This window comes from Takifugu flavidus, chromosome 15 (genome assembly GCF_003711565.1).
Source record: "Takifugu flavidus isolate HTHZ2018 chromosome 15, ASM371156v2, whole genome shotgun sequence".
Classification (NCBI taxonomy): domain Eukaryota; kingdom Metazoa; phylum Chordata; class Actinopteri; order Tetraodontiformes; family Tetraodontidae; genus Takifugu; species Takifugu flavidus.
In genome coordinates this window covers 4,861,266-4,880,859 of record NC_079534.1, presented here as the reverse complement: position 1 = coordinate 4,880,859, position 19,594 = coordinate 4,861,266, and the positions used below count along the sequence as shown (strand labels likewise).

General features: G+C 52.0%; 1 protein-coding gene across 5 annotated transcripts in view; it reads left to right on the top strand.

Moving 5' to 3' along the window:
- The first annotated feature begins 3,788 nt into the window (after positions 1-3,788).
- The window catches only part of LOC130539183 (disco-interacting protein 2 homolog C), a 59,474-nt gene continuing 43,668 nt past the window's right edge, over positions 3,789-19,594 (top strand). For 3 of the 5 annotated variants that reach the window (XM_057057361.1, XM_057057362.1, XM_057057360.1), the window contains exons 1-2: positions 3,789-4,034; positions 10,354-10,431. In XM_057057361.1, the coding sequence (XP_056913341.1) occupies positions 3,956-4,034; positions 10,354-10,431 (157 nt within the window). In that variant the 5' untranslated portion in view covers positions 3,789-3,955. Of the gene's footprint in view, positions 4,035-10,324; positions 10,432-19,594 lie in introns of all 5 variants that reach the window. The other 2 variants (XM_057057365.1, XM_057057364.1) reach the window with 2 other exon arrangements.

Here is a 19,594-nt window from a genome sequence, read left to right as displayed (position 1 = left end):
GCCGTTTATTCCCTGAGACAGAGTTACGTTTTCTATTCAGGCAGAAGGAAGACGCCACGTCTCCATAGATGAGAAGGTTTCACGACGTCCATCCAGTGTTTGAAAAACTTGAATTTTATTTAAACTTGAACAATGACTTTGCCTTAACTTTTCTACCAGACGAGCGTCGAGTGTTTGTTTCCAGAGGGAAACTCCCGATGTTGGTGACGGGTGGGAATGTCCCCTCGTCCCCAGTGTCCCCTCGTCCCGGGTGTCCCCTCGTCCCCTCAGCCCGGGTGTCCCCAGTGTCCCCTCAGCCCGGTGTCCCCTCAGCCCGGGTGTCCCCTCAGCCCGGGCGTCCCCAGTGTCCCGGGTGTCCCCTCGTCCCCGGTGTCCCCAGTGTCCCCTCAGCCCGGGTGTCACCTTGTCCCGGGTGTCCCCAGTGTCCCGGTGTCCCCTCGTCCCGGGTGTCCCCGGGCGTCCCCAGTCCTACGAGTCTGTCCCCTCTCCTGCTCTTGGTTGACTCGTCCCTGTTGTGTGTTTGCTGTTGTGGGGCCAAACAGCCTGTAAATGCTAAAGTGGCTAAAGTGTATAAATCTGTGGCGCCTGTACAGTTGTAAATACTCAGAATCTATCGGAGGTACTGACGACGTGTCCATCATGTGGGACCGTCCATGTTGCTGAGCTGGACGGAGGAACACGAGCGCTTTTTACTTTCTTCCTTTGGGAACCTGCTGACGGGCTCTTCAGGCTGTGTGTGTGTGTGTGTGTGTGTGTGTGTGTGTGTGTGTGTTCACATCCGTCTGCACTCGTTGAACGAGCCTGTGGCGCCGACGGCTGCGACGCCCCCCCCCCCCCCCACACACACACACACACGCCCCCCTGATGTGTGTGTGAGGATCTGGACTGGACCTGTGGCAGCAGGAGCTCCTGGTGGTTCTGCAGCCACCATCTTCCCTCCTTCACGTGCGGAACCATCCGGATGAGCTGACGGGTGAATGTCTGGACTCGTTTTTCAGTTCGTTTCTCTTCCTGTCCGCTCCTTTCATCACTTCCTGTCCGCTCCTTTCATCACTTCCTGTCCGCTCCTTTCATCACTTCCTGTCCGCTCCTTTCATCACTTCCTGTCCAGAGAACTAAATGTACAAACTGATTTTCCCGGGACTGTTTTTGGGGCCTGGAACACAGACGATCTGTGGTGTTCCCGACCTTCTCGGGCTGCTTGAGGAGCCTGTCCAGAACTTTGCAGACAGTTTTCCGACGGGATGGAGCTCTGCCCCGGTGCCGCTCCACCGGTGCTGAACTGGGCTCGGTCCACTTGTACATAGCTGAGATGGTGGAGAGCTGGGCGCCGCTGACTGGACCGGCAGCCCCCCCCCCCGACTATCTGCATGTGTTGGGTAGGGGGCGGAGGGTCCTCGGTCCCCCTCCTGTCTCACCGTGCACGGGCACGTGCACGCGGGGCCGTTTTTGAGGAACTTTGCATGAAGCGTCACGGTTCATATCAGCCTCGCACTTCCTGTTCAACCATTCTGACGGTGCCATTCTGTTTCCTTTTTCTTTCTCATTGTTGCATCTCGACCTGACGTGGGACCCCCCCCCCCCCCCCCCCCCCCCCCCACCCCCCCTCAAAGATTCTACCAACGAATGCACACCGACCGATGGGAACGATATCAACTCACTGTGGTTTCTTCGACTCCCCGCGCTCCTCTAACGCTGTGGACAATCGATGACTCCGAGCTTCTGGGGTTTGGACCCATAACTTTGCCTAACGACACCTTTAACGATGCCAGACGGACGTTGTGGAATAGGGCTCATTTCTATTGTTTGCTTTTTTTGGTTGTGTTTTTTCGGGGGGGCTGTTCTTCCTGCAAGACTGGAATCAAGCGTACACGTGGGCGATAGTTGAGTTACTGTGTCATGATGTAAAACTGTCTAATTTGGAGAAGAAATGTAGCTAACTGAAAAAATAAAGATTTAGGCACTGTTGATGACTTAACGGCCTCCATCAGTCTAATTAGCACAGATTCATCCTGAGACGTCTCAGCACTGAAGAATAAAGTAAAACTAATTTAACAACCTGAGGTTCTTCATCATTTCCTTAGACTTCAGGTTAAAGGTCAAAGGTTAAAGGGCTGAGGTCCATCCTGCCCCTGCTGTGGTGGGGACGAGGGGACGACGGTGTCCTGTCCTGACGGCAGGGCGGCGGCACAAGGTGCAGATGTGAGATGGAGGAAGAGGAAGAGGAGGGCGAGAAGATCTTCGCTCAGCCGGAGGAGCTTCGGATCCCCTCGCTGGAGGAGAGCGATGACGAGCGGTTCTGGAGCGGTTCTGGAGCGGTTCTGCATCGACAGACTTTGGTCTCATTCAGTGTTTCTGGCTTTTGCAGACAAGATGGCAGCCGAGATGTTTTCAGTGTGTAAGATCTGTCATATTTACATGATTTACAAATCAAAGCCGATGTTCTGCTTGTGTTTTTCCGTGAAGATTTAAAAAGGTTTAAATCCAAAGGACACGTTTTCCACAACTGTAAAGAATTTTAAACCTGCCTTCTGTCGAATGTGTGATACAAAACTAATGAAGTAAAAATAAAAAAATCACACACTTTGGTAGATTTCTTTATAGATTTAGTCAATTTTTGTTATGTTAAAACGGCCCCAATTAATGAAACAAATGTTCAGCCTGTTGTAGTGACGGCAACACGCCACAAGGTGGCGGTGTTACCGCAGAGGAGGGCGTTATAACAAATAAGACCCCAAAATAACCCAACAAACCAACATGGTTCTGATTAAACCCATCAGAGTTGGTGCCGACGCTGACGTTGATCTGTGATGATCAACCTGAACTAAAATGTGCAACAACTATTCTGACGCAGGACCCGAACAGGCCACACGTCGGCGTGTTGCAGCGCCCCCTGGCGGCCCAGCACCGGCGGGGGAAAAGTTGTTGCCATTCTGGAACTAATCATGTCCTTTATTCCTGCTGGATAAAGACCGAAATAAAACAACTCTAATTCGATCTAGCGGAAACATGTTGGTGAATAATTCCCTGTGCACGAAGTCAAATATCCTTAACAGGCGCAATACCGGTGAATGCCTTCAAAATAAAAGCACAGTCGCGGTTTCTGCAGAAGTTTACAGCTCTGACCTGTTGACATGTTCAATGTTTCCTTGAAATGAGCTAATCAATAGGGAAATTAACTTCAGACCTATTCTAAATTTAGATCATTTGAAATATCAGAATAAATTTGTTTCCCCACCAGTTTTGGGAAACACAGAATATACTGTGAAGCGTTTTAGAACGAAAATGTCTGCTACATTAAAACTGACAATAGTCAGGTCTGGATTAAATTATACAGCAGGTTACAATAAAATGGTGAAGCAGAGATCATTTACATCAGAGGAAATTTGACCTCAGTGCCTCATAAACTGATCTGTAATATTAATGGAACACGTCTCTCAAATTAAAATCCTCTCTTTTTTGCAGTTATGTGACGAACTACACAAATACATCTTTTTATTTCTTTTTAGTCGAAGTTTTGTGTTAGTAACAAAAGTCAAATCTTTTGTAAAAAAAAAAAAATATATATAATGACCAACATCACTGTGGATTTGATAAAAATGTTCACAGGAGAATATTTTATGAAAGTAAGATTATTTCAATGATGGGGAAATCCCGCACACCAACAAAATAAAACAAAACAACAACAAAAAGACGCATCTACATAACTGCGAAGCAAACAAAAGATTTGGAGCTCTTATTTTCCGGGTCCACCACCGGAAGTGCTCCTGCTCTGTCTGCGCCAGCTTGCTGGTTGTTTTGCGGCGGTCTCACAGCGCCGCTGCCGCACACGGTGCGACACACACGGACAGTTGGACCGACTTTGGATTTTTGGGGATTCGGGGAAACGCCTGGACAGGAAAAAGACGGACAAACAGTCGGGAAACAGAGATTTAAGTGCTTTTCTAGCGGCGGAATGGCCGACCGGGACCCGGCGTCGCTTCCTGCGGAGGTGCGAGCCAAACTGGCCGAGCTGGAGCTGGAGTTATCCGAGGGTGAGTACTCGGGTTTCACCGCCGAGCTCGCTGGCTCTGCCCCGGCTCTGCCCCGGCTCTGCCCCGGCTCTGCCCCGGCTCTGCCCCGGCTCTGCCCCGGCTCTGCCGCTGCCCCTGCCGGGACGGGGGACGCCCTGCTCGGGCCCCGCGGAGCGGGGGCGTCGCTGCAGAGTTTGGGGAGAATCTTTAAGTTGAAACGCGTCCAGGTGAAACGCGCACGCGCACGTGCGAAGGCTTCGGCCGAGGCGTGGATGCAGGTCACGGAGGGGGCTGCAGGTTCTGCTCGTTCCCCCTGAAACTTGGAGGAAAACTGAAGCGAGGGCGTGAAAAAACACTCCTTTAATAAACTATTGATTAAAAAGAGACAAACTCCTTCAAAAATCCCCACCGGAAACATTTGAATGAATTTTCAATGCACGACTTTATTCTAATTTAATTATGCCAATAAAGATTCCAGCTCGCCAACCTCAACTCCCTAATTAAGCTCAAGAGGTTCAATTTACAAGGATTTTAAAGATAAAAAGATACAAATAAATCAGGTTTGTTGCAGAGAAAAGGAGTTTTTGTAGTTGATCAATGGAGGCTGAATCCACCTGATTCGTCTCTCTGTTGATCTTTGACTTGTCAATAAAGTTTTTGTTCTTGTATTTTGGAAAATGCTGTTGAAGTGTCCTCCTCGTTGCCCCGGTTACGCGCAGCTGTTGCCAGACACACTTTTCACATGACACACAGATGGAGGAGAAGAATGATCCATTATATCCCAACTTGGAACAGCAGCTCTTCTTCTTCTCTGGCTTTAATGCAGCCTTGCCATTGATTTTCCCATCAAGCCTCTTCCTCCTCTCCCCCCTCTCCCTCCCCCCTCTTCCTCCTCTTCCTCCTCTCCCCCCTCCCCCCTCCTCTTCCTTCCTCCTCTCCCTCCTCTCCCTCCCCCCTCTTCCTCCTCTCCCCCCTCTTCCTCCTCTCCCCCCTCTCCCCCCTCTTCCTCCCCCTTCCCTCCTCTCCCCTCCTCTTCCTTCCTCTCCTCCTCTCCCCCTCTCCTCCCCCCTCTCCTCCCTCCCCCCTCTTCCTCCTCTCCCCCCTCTCCTCCCCCCTCTTCCTCTCTTCCTCCTCTTCTCCTCTTCTCCTTCTCCCTCCCCCCTCCTCCCCCCTCCTCTTCCTCCTCTCCCCCCTCTTCCTCCTCTCCCCCCTCTCCTTCCTCTCCCTCCTCTCCTCCTCTCCCTCCTCTTCCTCCCTTTCCCTCCTCTTCCTCTTCTCCCTCCCTCCCCCCTCCTCCCCCCTCCTCTTCCTCCTCTCCCCCTCTTCCTCCTCCTCCTTCCCTCCTCCTTCTCTTCCCTTCTCCCGCCCTCGTCCCTCCCCCTCTTCCCCTCCTCTCCCCCCTCTCCCCCCTCTCCCCCCTCCTCTCCCCCGCTCCCCCTCTCCCTCCCCCTCTTCCTCCTCTCCCCCCTCTCCCCCCTTCCTCTCCCCCCCTCTCTCCCTCTCCCTCCCCCTCTTCCTCCTCTCCCGCCCCTCTTCCTCCTCTCCCCCCTCTTCCTCTCTCTCCCTCCCCCCTCTTTCCTCCTCTCCCCCCTCTTCCTCCTCCCCCCCCCTCCCCCCTCCTCTTCCTCCTTCTCCCCCTCTCCCTCCCCCCTCTTCCTCCTCTCTCCCCCCTCTTCCCCTCTCCCCCCTCTCCCCCCTCTTCCTCCTCTTCCTCTCAGATTGATATGTCACATTGCCTCAGACGCTCTCAGCCTGAGAGGATCATAGTGTCGTGTTTCAGCTGCTCCGTTTTTCCATCGTTTGTCCTGCTGGGTTCATCCATGTATGGAGAAAGAGAGGAGAGGGGGGAGGAGAAGAGAGGAGAGGGGGAGGAGAAGAGAGGAGAGGGGGAGGAGAAGAGAGGAGAGTGGGAGGAGAAAGAGGAGAGGGAGGGAGAAGAGAGGATGTGGGGGCGGATCTAGATGATGGGTTTGGAGAAGCTCTTCATTCTTGGTCTGCTCCTCTATTTCTTATGATTATCCTCTCTTCGATTCGCGTTGTGATTCTAAATCTTCTCGGGGCTGCTTCAGCCTCCTCTTGCTCTTCTCTTTCCTCGCTTCCTCTTTTTTCTTCTCCTCTCTTCTTTTCTTCTCCTCTCTGCTCTTCTTTTCTCTTCTCTTCTCTTCTTCTTCTCCTCTCTTCTCTTCTTCTTCCCTCTCTCAGTTTCTCTTCTCTTCTCTTCTCTTCTTTCTCCTCTCTTCTCTTTTTTCTTCCCTCTCTTTTTTTCTCTTAGAAGACTCTTCTCTTCGTGGAGTCTAGAGATTAGGCTAGACTTAGAGATGGAGGATTCCGAGAGGAGGCATCTGAACAGCTGAGCCCCCCCCCTCAGGACTTTCATGTTTCCATTGCTTCAAACGAACTGGGAGCTGGACAGAAAGGGACGATCGAGGGAGGAGAGAGAGAGTAAAGGGACGATCGAGGGCGGAGAGAGAGAGTAAAGGGACGATCGAGGGCGGAGAGAGAGAGTGAAGGGACGATCGAGGGAGGAGAGAGAGAGTAAAGTGGACGATCGAGGAGGAGAGAGAGAGTAAAGGGACGATCGAGGGAGGAAGAGAGTGAAGGTGACACTCATTCCTCTGATGGTCGGGGTCAGACGCCGCCTGCATTATTTACAGGCTGAGCCTGAAGCGTCTTCACGTCCTGCAGACTTTGACCCATTTTGGTTTCCACGGATCGTCTCTTCCTGCCAGCGGAGCCCCTCGTCCCGGGGGGGGGGGGGGGGGTTTGACTGCTCGTTGGGTCTGAACCTTTGAGCAAGGCACTCCGATATATGGTCTTGTTACTGCTGAGGGAAGTGACGCAACTCAGAACTGCCTTGCTCGAGGGCGCCTGGAAGGTGTGACTCACTCGCCAGTTCGGTCTGACGGAGACAGGAAACGGAAACTGGGGCAGAAGACGGCTCCACATTCCACAGGGGGCGCCAGAGCACCCAAGAATAGACACGTGTTTTCAGGTACCCACACATGCGCGCGCACGTGCACGCACGCACGCACGTGCACGCACGCACGTACAGTGTAAAGTCAGTGTGTCTAGTTGGACAGGACGTCCCACACTAATCTGTCTGCTGGCTGAATATTAAAGTGCCACTCTTTTAGTTTCCTTCCAGTCACGTTTCTTCCCGTCAGCCTGTCAATCAAAGGTGGTGGGTGTGGCCTCAGCGTCGCATCCAGACCATAATTGTAGCAGCGACCGCGTCAACGGTCCAGATCACGTTTGTAGCACGCTGCGCTCGTCTGTCAGCGCCGGTCGTGTGTGTGTGTGTGTGTGTGTGTGTGTGTGTGTGTGTGTGTGTGTGTGTGTGTGTGTCTGTGTAACTGTGCCGTGCTCATTTTAGCCCCTCCCACTGTTTAGCTCCTCCCACAGGTGTTTGGATCACCTGACCTCATTAGTCAGGTCGATGAGCTTTGATCCTTTGAAGTTTCTGTGTCGCCTCCAGTTCTGCTGTTTTCCAACCTGTTGCCATCTTTTAACTCGTCTCACCTTTATCGACCAGTTGCCATAGAGATGGTTTGCTCTGCTCGATTATGGTCTGTGGTGATGAGGAGACACTTGTTCTGCAGCGTCTCTCAGTTCCGGGTCATAAATTCTTATTGGGCCGTCATCGGTTCCCCGGAGGAGTCAGAACCGGGATTTTACTGTCATTTTTGCTGCAGTCGCTGGAAACAACGGTTGCCGAGCAACCGCGCGCGGTGACATCAGTCCGCGACGGTGAGGCGCTCCAGATGTGCGGCGCCCGCGGCAACAACTTTGTTTTTCTGCTTCCTTCAAGACGACTCGTAAAAAGTTTTGATTTTTCGAAACAGCCGTGAAATCGGAGCGTTAACGAGGCTGCTCGGTACCGACGGTTATTGATTATCGGGGTTCAGATTAGCACCAGATGTTTCAGCAGCTGGAGACGAAACCCAGCAGCACACGGGGAGCGGGGCGGCGTGCGCGGTTGGACCTTCAGTCCAGGAAACGCCAGCGAGAGCTGCCAGTATTTAGGTGGTTTTATCCAACCGGACCAGTGACGGTGTCACATGATGGTTCAGAACCGGGTCGGATACGTTGAGGTCCCAGAACCTGAAACCTGGTTGGTTGGTAAATCCAGTGTGAGGGAGAATGTGAAGCAGCAGAATTCAGCAGAGGCCTCACATGAACCCTCCTCCCCCTCATCTTCCCCCCCTCCTCCCCCTCATCTTCCTCCCCCTCCTCCCCCTCATCTTCCTCCCCCTCCTCCCCCTCATCTTCCTCCCCCCTCCTCTCCTTTGTCATCATCTTCCTCACCCCCTCCCCTCCTCCTCTTCCTCCCCCTCCTCCCCCTCATCTTCCTCCCCCCCTCCTCCCCCTCATCTTCCTCCCCCTCCCCCCTCCTCCCCCCATCTTCCTCCCCCCCTCCTCCCCCTCATCTTCCTCCCCCTCCCCCTCCTCCCCCTCATCTTCCTCCCCCCTCCTCCCCCCTTCATCTTCCTCCTCCCCTCCTCCCTCCTCCTCTCCTTTGTCATCATCTTCCCTCACCCACTTCCTCACCACCCCCCCTCCCCTCCTCATCTTCCTCCCCCTCCTCCCCCCTCCTCCCCCTCATCTCCTCCCCTCCTCCCCCCTCCTCCCCCTCATCTTCCTCCCCCTCCTCCCCCCTCTCCTCCTCCTTCCTCCCCCTCCTTCTCCCCTTCTCCCCCCATCCTCCCCCTCATCTTCCTCCCCTTCCTCCCCCCTCCTCCCCCTCATCTTCCTCCCCCCTCCTCCCCCTCCCCCCTCCTCCTCTTCCTCCCCCCTCCTCCCCCTCATCTTCCTCCTCCCCCCCTCCTCATCTTCCTCCCCCCATCCTCCCCCTCATCTTCCTCCCCCTCCCCCTCCTCTCCTTTGTCATCATCTTCCTCACCCCCCCCTCCTCCCCCTCCCCTCCCCTCCTCATCTTCCTCACCCCCCCCTCCCCTCCTCATCTTCCTCCTTCTCCCCCTCCTCCTCCCCCTCCCCCCCTCATCTCCCCCCCTCCTCCCCCCCTCCTCCCCCTCTCTCCGCCTCGTCCCCCCCCCTCCTCCCCCCCTCCTCTTCCTCCCCCCTCCTTCCTCCCCCCCTCCTCCCCCTCATCTTCCTCCCCCTCCCCCCTCCTCCCCCCCTCCTCTTCCTCCCCCCTCCTTCCTCCACCCCTCCTCCCCTCCTCCTCTTCCTCCCCCCTCCTCTGCCCCCCCCCCCCCTTCCTCCCCCTGATCCGAGCAGAGACGACATTTCTGCTGGCTCAGGCGTTTCAGAGAAACATCCAAATCTTCAGCCTAATGCTCCATCTGCTGTTCACCCCCCCACTGCTGACACCAGGCCCGGTTCTGATGCAAACGCTGATCAGGCCTCCGGCCCACGGGCTCTGACATCAGCACAATCACCAGTCGATGAGCCGCCATCATGACTTCACTCTTGGCCGCAGAACCGGGCCAGTGGGCTCTTTGATCACATGGTAGAACCGGGCCAGTGGGCTCTTTGATCACATGGTAGAACCGGGCCAGTGGCCTCTTTGATCACATGGTAGAACCGGGCCAGTGGGCTCTTTGATCACATGGTAGAACCGGGCCAGTGGGCTCTTAATCACATGGTAGAACCGGGCCAGTGGGCTCTTTGATCACATGGTAGAACCGGGCCAGTGGGCTCTTTGATCACATGGTAGAACCGGGCCGGTAGGGTTTTTAATCACATGGTAGAACCGGGCCAGTGGGCTCTTTAATCACATGGTAGAACCGGGCCAGTGGGCTCTTTAATCACATGGTAGAACCGGGCCAGTGGGCTCTTTAATTACATGGTAGAACCGGGCCAGTGGGCTCTTTGATCACATGGTAGAACCGGGCCAGTGGCTGTTTGATCACATGGTAGAACCGGGCCAGTGGGCTCTTTGATCACATGGTAGAACCGGGCCAGTGGGCTCTTTGATCACATGGTAGAACCGGGCCAGTGGGTTCTTTAATCACATGGTAGAACCGGGCCAGTGGGCTCTTTGATCACATGGTAGAACCGGGCCAGTGGGCTCTTTGATCACATGGTAGAACCGGGCCAGTGGGCTCTTTGATCACATGGTAGAACCGGGCCAGTGGGCTGTTTAATCACATGTAAAGATCCAGTTCAGTTTGTTGAAAGATGAGCAGGGTCTGGCTGCAGGCTGATCCGGTTAATCCCATCAGTGTGATGAGGAGAACCTTTAAACCCTGACGGGCAGATCTTGGCCCGCCACGGTTCTTCCTCCCCAGTCCTGACGTTCCACCGTTCTTCCTCCCCAGTCCTGACGTTCCACCGTTCTTCCTCCCCAGTCCTGACGTTCTACGGTTCTTCTCCCCAGTCCTGACGTTCCACGGTTCTTCCTCCCCAGTCCTGACGTTCCACAGTTCTCCAATGTCGCCTGATTCCTGCAGACTTGGTTCGTCTTATTTTCAGCTCAGGATTCCTGAATCTTCTGCTGGTCCCTGAAATACTGTAACTGCTGTTGGAAAGAATTTCCAGAGCCACATGGAGGCCTGCAACTGTTGGCTGCCATGATGTCATCGCGGGGGGGGGGGGGGGGGGGGGGGGGGGGTGTCACTAAGCTGCTCAGACACACTTTCAGCCCTCTTTCCTTCTGTTTTTACTACCAACAGCCTGTTGCACATGGAGACCTGCTGGGTGTGTGTGTGTGTGTGTGTGTGTGTGTGTGTGTGTGTGTGTGTGTTGTGTGTGTGTGTGTGTGTGTGTGTGTGTGTGTGTGTGTGTGCACTAGGACTATACAGGTCCTGGATTCCTCTTCAAACACATGCTGTAAATATTTGCTGTTTCCTCTCCTGTCAGGTTACAGTTTCAGCTTTGACCCCTCTGACCTCTGACCCCTGTGGCCCCTCTGACCCCTGACCCCTCTGACCCCTCTGGCCCCTCTGACCCCTGAGCCCCAGGGAACTGCCCGACTTCCTCCCATGTTGCTGATGACGCTCCGTCACTGCCAGCTCACACACCAGATGGTGTTTTGTATTTGTTGTTGGATCTATTTAACTAGGGGCTAAAACTGAAACAGTTACTCATTTTTAATCCAACTGTTGCATCTGGAGTCCCCACAACAATAGAATGTCCCTAATCCAGGCTGAGGCGGTTCCTCCTGCTGCTCGGAGCTCCGTGGAGTCGGTGCAGACGGGAGTCCCAGGATGAGCCACTTAATCCGCTGAGCAGCGCGGCTTTATTAGATTCCAGGAACGAGATACGGAGCGAAAGGCTTGATTGATGCCTTTGGCTGAGGAGGCCAGATTCCGGGTCTGTGCTCCAGCCCTGGCGACGGCACCATCGGCGTTGGCTCCCACGGCTTGTTGTGTCTTCATTAGTTTCCTTCTTGGGGCGTTTCAAAGTCGTTTGTCTTCTTTTTCCAGCCTTAATGACCCATAAATCAGAACCTCTCTGCTGGTCGTGGCCAAAAGTGCCTGAAAGTTCTGCAGCTGTTGATATTCGTTGATGCTTTTCTGGGGTCACGAACCAGGAAGTGATTTGGGCTCCATCGTGTTTCATTCGTCACCTTTTCCCATCTTTGATTGTTGTATTTTAGAGATTGTCCATGGAAGGCGGAGCGCGAGCGCTGGCGGGGGTGAGACGACCCGTTGGTGTCGTAGCGATACGGCGATCTTTGCTGTTTTTAGAACAACCTTTCAGTTGCTTTATGCTGGGATGTTGCAGCAACGCTGGCTCTTTGTTAGCTCGTTGCCTCTCACCTGCTAACGCCGCTAACGCTCTGTCTCACCTGCTGAAGACGCCGTCGGAGCGTCGGACACGAGCGCGGCGGGAAAATATGTTTGTTTGATCCGTGCAAAGAGCGCTTTCTTCTTTTGGCACGTTACATAGATAAAAGAGAGGAGCTGCTCACGTGCCCTTGAGCAACTTACTGACACACTTTCTGCTCGCTCTGTGTAAACACTCCACCGACAGCGGCTCTGAAGAAACGCTTGAAACTGTTACAGCTGCTCTGCTCACGTGGGAGTCGGCCTGATACCCGACGGAATAAGCTGGTTCTGAACATTTAGGACTCGTCAAGTTCAGCTTTCTAGAGACTGAAGGTCCAAACAACCAGCCACCAACCAGAATCCATCGTAGAGAACATCTCTGGTGTCCATCCCAGTTTTGATTCTTGAATTCAGCAACGAGTCTCCAGAAGGCCTGAGCTGAGGTGAAGCCGTTTCCGAACCGTCTCTGTGGGTCCGAGCAGGAGCTGATGAATTCCACGTGTGTCGCTGAATAAAAAAGAAGCCCTCTCCTCTGGAATCTGCCCTCATCCTTCAGAGATTACAAAGTAGCTGTTATCAAAGAAGAAAAAGGAGATGGGATCAGAGGAGCACGACGCCGTGACCTTCACAGCGCCGCAGCTTTCTGGAGCCGAAATGGTGTGGAGATAAACTGTAGGAAAACACATTCCAGGCGGTATTCCATGACGGAATGTTCAGGATTCCAATCAAACAAGATCAGAAGATCCAAACATGTCAAGCTGGAGATGGCTGCTCTCATCTCCAAGTGTGATGGAACGTTGGAGACGGCAACAACACGACTTCAACAGCCTGACCTGGACGTCAGTCAACCAGTCACAACCAGTCACAACCAGTCACAACCAGTCACAACCAGTCACAACAGTCCCTGAACTGTGTGTGACGCCACTTCGCCCTGCGGGATGACAAATGCTACAATATCCAGCAACAACGGAGCAAAGTCCATCTGTCAATCATGATGTTGCTTCCTGCTTTATGCTCTCAAATAATTAAACGTTAATCATTAAAACACATCTGCTCACAAAAATTAACCCAGAACAAAAATCAGTTTGACTAAAGGCAACGTAAATGGCTGCCTGTGGGAGGGGCCAATGGCTGCCAGTGGGAGGGGCCAACGGCTGCCAGTGGGAGGGGCCAATCACCGACCGGGAGGGGCCAACTGTGACCTGTAGGAGGTTAGCAGCCATCTTTGGAGGACGACTCGGGACAGCTTTGTCTCCAGGCTTGATGTGATTGGACAGACTGGTGGCTGCCAGGCTCCGCCCCCTCCAGTTGCTCCTCCTCCTCATGTTTGTGGGCTGGACGGCAGCCAAGTCTGACTTTGGGACGTTGGAGGTTTCCAACGTCCCAGATGGGGTTTTATTTACATATGGAAATGCGTTTGCCTCATTGTTTGACAAGTGACCCGCCCCCCCGCCATCCCTCTGACATCGTTGCTCCTTTATTGTGCAGTTGAAACGAGCAGACGTTGATCTAGAGAGTTGACCAGAGACGGGAGCAGCTCCACCGGTGGTTACTGGCGTCCTACTTGGTAGGAACTCTTCAAGCTGGAGAATTTGCTGACTCACCTGTTGGATCAGCCTGTTTTTGGAGGTTGATGAGGTTGAAGGAGGAGTGATCCCATGGTGTGATCCACTGGATCAGAGCTCTGAACCCAAGGGAATCCCCTTCAGGGGTTTGACTGATGGTCCTTCTGCACCACTTGACCCTTAAAAAGGCCCAGGAACCTTTTTCATGCGCCTGATCTGTTGACGTGCACGCAGGAGTCGGGGGTCCAGAGTCTGGTTTTTGATGAAGATGGATGATTTTTTGACCCCCCCCCCCCAACACACACACACACACACACACACACACACACACACACACACCGCCCACTCGCCAACGCTCAGAGCCTTCCAGCTCACATAAGATGTTCCGCCTCACGTCTGAGCTCATTTAGGCTCCACAGGAAGGAAGGAGGAGGATTTCATCATTTGCTCCTTTCAGGCGAAGAGACAAAAAGACTTTCCTTCTCTGCTCCCAACAGGAAGTCGCCTGCGCCTGGATTTGCTCATCAATGGCATCAAATGGAGTCTTCCTCCCTCCTCCTGTAGTGTTCTGTACAGCTGCTGTAAATGAGCCCCTGTAGTTCAGGAAGAGCCTCAGTCCTCAACACTTGGGTTTGGTTATTTGGGTTCCTGGGCGTGCACGGGTCCGACCCGCTGAGGGGCAGGGAAGCAGCTCCTCGTCCGACCCCTGACCTCATTATTTCTGCCTTTAGTGCCGAAGACACGATAGAAACAAGATGATTATTAAATAATTTAGACTATGAGGAGAATTAGCGACCGTGTGACGTTCAGCTAAGCAAATGCTAAGCTGCTAAAGGCAACTGGCTGTGCTGGAGTTAAGAACGGCTTTGGATCAAAGCTGAAGGTTGTGTTGCGCTGATCATTGTGGCGTCGCTCCAGCATGAGTCTGTTCTTGGCTGATTGTGTGTGTTATTTATTATCTTCTTACTCATTTACTGTTGTGTAGTTGCTGTTTGTGACTTGAGTCCCCTTGGTGTCAGTTCTGGTTAACCACAGCTGTTTAACCCAAACTGTGGGTAAACCTTCAGTCGGACTCTTTAGTTTCTCCTGAATTCACGTGTTTCAGCTGAAGTGACCCCCGCCCTGGCGAGTGTCTGAGGACGCCACATTTGGTTTCCATGACCCCTCATTCATCCAGCTCGGTCCGGATCCAGGCCGCGATCACGAATGAAAGAGGTGAGCTGTTTAATTACTGCTGAACGGGTCCAGGAACCAGTCCTGGATCCGGTCCTGGTCCCCCTTCCCCCGTAAACACACTCTCACGGACCCAAAGTTGCAGGTTGTGTGTTGGTTCTGTGCAGAGCGAGGCGCCGCTGGAGCGCCAGGCACACCTGGAGGATTAACCTGCTAGCGGGTCGCTCGCTCTGGGGAGGACGTGTGTGGTGAACTAGTGGTGAACTAGTGACCAAGAGAAGCCACTAACCAGGTCGTAAATTGGTTGAAATCCCGGAACTCTGATTTCTTTGGTCCAGCTGGATGGTCTCGTGTGACCCGTGTTTACGGCTCCTCGTCACGCCATGAGAAACGCTACTGCTTCCTTCTCGGTGCGGCTGGAATTGGAAGGATTCCAAACTTTGGGAATGTTATTAGGAGTTTTGCTGATTGGCAGAAGCTTTAATTTACATTTGGTTTGAGCTGTGATGGAGTGATGCTGGTGGTTGGTGGTCCTGTACCTCCGTCCTTCCCTCCATTTCTGGCTCCCTCGCTCTAAAAGCCCACAGGACTCTTCTGTCTTCCAGCGGCGGGAGGATTTTTCCGTTTCTTTGTTTTCTCAGAAATCCCCTTTTTTCCTGTAATGTCGGGAGGATTCAACTCTGAGCTGTAATTATTTAGAAGTCAAACACTCCTTTATGCTTGTTCTCCCTCACGTCTCATTTCTGCTCTCATTTTGCGGGCAGATTTGGGCGAGTGTGAGTTATTCCTGAAGCAGCAGGTCTTTCTACACACTCTACAGTGTGTGATGGACTCCCGAGCAGATGGTTCTACATCACACACTGGCCCCTTTGCTCTGTCACTTCCTGTTGCCCGTGCACCATATGCTGCTCACGCACGCAGCAGAGGGCTGCGCTCACCGGCGCCTTCGCCAGGAAATACCATCGTTCTGCTCCTTTGCTGCTGATGTGAATGAACAGTTTGTGTCCCCTTTAGCGTCGGCTACCTCTGCTCCTCCTGATCCTTGTCATCCTGGTCTTAATTGGGTCCATGCGAGCCCCGAGGCTTGCTGGAGGCCCCAACCTACAGGTTTGTGCACAGCGCTCCACTTTTATTGCTCTGTGGTCTAAAGGAGGAGACGATGGATGGTCCATGAGAACCTCACTGGTCAGACTGGATGTTCCACGAGAACCTCACTGGTCAGACTGGTTGATCCATGAGAACCTCTCTGGTCAGACTGGATGGTCCATGAGAACCTCACTGGTCAGACTGGTTGATCCATGAGAACCTCTCTGGTCAGACTGGTTGATCCATGAGAACCTCACTGGTCAGACTGGACCGTGTATTTGATGCTGCTGGACCATCAAACATGGCGGCTGTTCTGAGGCCTAAAACGGGTGATTAGACCATCAGGTGGTTCTGAGGCGGGTGATTGGAACATCAGGTGGTTCTGAGGCAGGTGATTGGAACATCAGGTGGTTCTGAGGCGGGTGATTGGACCATCAGGTGGTCTTGGTCCCAGTTCGTGTTTGAGGCAGAAACATTGAATCGTGTCTCAGCAGCAACACTGAGCGTCTCCACATCACAGCAAAGCTTCATGATTGTTCCAAATGCTCTCGAGTTTCCAGACTTTTGATGCTTTTTTGATAAAAACGGGGACGTGATTATTGGAATGTTTGAAACCAGCTTTTGATCCTAAAAGCTGTTTGTTCTGATTTTGCTTCGTGTTCTGGCTCAGACACAATCTTCTCTGGAGGCCCTTTTCTGTCTGCTGAGCCCCGTATGTTCCCTCCTTCTGTCCCAGCTCGTGCTTCCCGGGCTCCGCGCCATCCTGGACACTCCATTGATGCATAAAATGGGACGTGGACACGAGTGTGTCCCAGCGTGGGAGCTACGGGAGTCTCTGAAGGACTGTAGCACCAGGCTGCCTCAGACCTGGTCCACAAGCCTGGGTCGTCTTGTTGGACGAGTGATGCAATTAATGATCATTGATTAATTTGGACACTTTTAAAGACTCTCGATGGTCCCACCTTCATAAATGTCCTTCCCGTCACTGGGAACACTGGGAACGCTGGTTTGGCTGAATGCTCTTTGGGAGCCTGAGCTGGTGGAGGATGCTGGTTTTACTTGTACTGAGATGTTTGAGTTGAGTCGTTGTGCATCAAAAGTGTCTCCGGGGTCAAAAGTGTCTTCAGGCTGAGGGTCAAATCAACTTTATGATGCTTTTGTTTCTTCCCTAACTTATAATTATGTATTTTAGAGAGATTTAGGGTGGAAAAACCGCTGGATTTGGTGAGAAGCTGCAGAAATCCAACAACTAAAGGGGGAAAAGGCGTCATTTTCTCGCCGTCTCGGCTGCGTCGTCAGTAAACAACTGTAAATATTAAATTATTCACATCTTTTTTTCAGAAAATGTAAAACTGCTTCACAGAAAAGTCCCTGTTTAATCTTTCATAATCTTCCTCTGTGGGAGTTTCAGCCTTTAAAAGTCGGGTTTGTGATATAAAAACAGAAGAAAAGAAGCCTGATCAAAAACAGGCCGATTTAAGAGTTAAAACTCCTCCTTCGACGCTGAATTAGCTGCAGTCACACTCGATCTTGTGACCGTCATGATCCAGAGAAAGAGGAGATGTGTTGCATGGACACGTGCTCCCGCCGCCTGGTCACGTGTTACCGTGTGGACGTGTGACCGACGCGCCTCCCAGGTCGATCTCCTCCGTCTGCTGTGGTTTATGCGACAGTTCGGGGGACTGAAAAAATAAACCCGTCAGCCAGTTAAGTTAGAATCCTGAAATAAGTAGTAAACACAGCAATGCATTCTGGGTAAAAACGTTTCTCCCCTAACCTAGCCGATGACATCACTTCATATCTGTCCGGCTCTGACACACACACACGCACACACACGCACGCACGCACACACACACACACACACACACACACACACACACACACACACACACACACACACACACACACAGACCTGTTTAGATTATTTGTCAGCTGACCTTGATGAAGATCCGTGGTCTTCGTCTCATTCGCTCAACAACAGTCGGTTCACCACTGAACCGACTGTTGTTGATCATTTGCTTTACGCAACTTCACCGCTTAATGGTCTGATTGCTTTGGTTGCTATGGAAACGTCCCAGCTGTTCCTCGGGCTCGGACAGAGATTTCCTGCTTTGTTTTCCAGGTTAAACGTTTCCAGAAAGGCCGTCCAAGGTTGTCTTCATGCTGCTCTGCTTTTCTTTTGGTCTCATTCCTTCTGTCCCTTTATCAAGAATGCAGTGTGTGTTTCACATTAAAAGCACGGTCACGCACGCACGCACGCACGTGGACGTGTGATGATCTGACTGGAGTTCATCCTCAGGAATCCGGCCGCGGCGTTTCCAGGATCTCGTGTTCTCTGCTCTGATTCGCTGCGTCTCCGCTGCAATAAAAGAAACTCTGTGGTCGTCTGAAGACTCACAGAGCCTCTTTTGTTGCATCAGGACAAAGAAAGTGAGGAATCATTTCCAGAGGGAGCGCACGCACGCGCGCGCACGCCACATTATCTCTTAGTTTTCCCTTTTTAACGTGCGTTTTTTATTCATTTCTTCAGCACAAGCTTTCACATTTAGACTTTTCTGTCTTCCGTGGTGTCAACATCCAGGTCAGGACGTTGTGCGTTCACCCAGGTCAAGTTTCAAGATACGAAAACACTTTAAAGCAATTGGTGGCTCCTTTGTTATTTAAGCGTCTTGGCTGTTTGAGTCATTGTGGGCTGTTCGTGATCCGACGGTGCCTCTAAGCTGCTTTCGGCTCCTGTATTTCTCATATTTGGGTTCCACCACGCCCTCTCAGGCCTGCGCTGTTCCCGTCTTCCTCTCTTTGTGTCCTTGCTCAGGCTATTTCCAGCTGTCATCTTCCATTTGTGAATTATCACACATCATCATGGTTTGGCCCCTGAGAGTCTGATTTCAGGTGCGGAGATGGGCGACCTTTTCTGTGGTTGGGAGAAACGCTCCGAATGGCGGCAGCACTCGCCCTTATTGACATGGAATAATTGTCTTCATCTGAGTGCTGTAATTCTATCTCTCTCTATTCAGCATGAATGCATGAGCTCTTCTGAATAAGAATGTTCTGCAGTTCCTGGGATGAAAAGGAAAACTCAGCCTCTTTTGTTCTCAATGGAATGGAGTGATCAGCAGAGGTAAAATTAAATGAGTCGGTTTCAAGCTTTCATTAAAGCCGGGAACGTTTCAGGGAACAGTTATTCCCGATCCAGGCAGCAGATTTGTCTTAATTACTTTGTATTTCTGCTGGGAGACTTTCCTAACTTGCCAAGAAACATTTTAATGCACCAAAAGTTGCAAAAACATTGAAGTGCTTTCGGATTTTGCGCCAGGTCTTTTTTTTTTGTTTTCACATTTCGAGTGAGATGTGTCTCTTTCAAACTGTGTCAGTACTGGGTCACAAATGTTTAGTTTACTTCAACTTTCATCAAATAAAATGACATTTTCCAGTCAAACCGGACTGAGTATCTTGCTCCTCTGTCAATAGGGTTTATTGTGCTTTTACATGCTGCATTCAGGGCTGCGTGGAAATCCCAAACACACGTAAATGCCTTTAACTCTGCTGCAGTCTCTCTGTCCCTGCGCTTATTTATGACCGTTAAGTTAATGATCTGGTTCCATCAATCAAATCAACTTTAAAATAAACTAAAAAAAGCAGCAATTTGTTTGAACTTGTAAGAAAAACTGTTTGCGTGAAGCTCAGATTGGGGATTGTCAGTGAAGGAGGCCTGAGCATGGCAGCTGTTTCAGGCGGCCATGTTGGTTCTTTTCTGTCTGATAAGCTGCAGCGTGAGATGAGATCACAAGGACAGCAGTGAAGTAAGAGTGTGTGTGTGTGTGTGTCTGTGTGTGTGTGTGTGTTGTGTGTGTGTGTGTGTGTGTGTTGTGTGTGTGTGTGTGTGTGGTGTGTGTGTGTGTGCGCCCACTGTTAACACAGAAATCTACAACTGCGGGAAATTAAGCATTGTCTGTCATAGCATACATGTCACACACACAGTATTATTGGGTGCACAGTACACACACACACACACACACACACA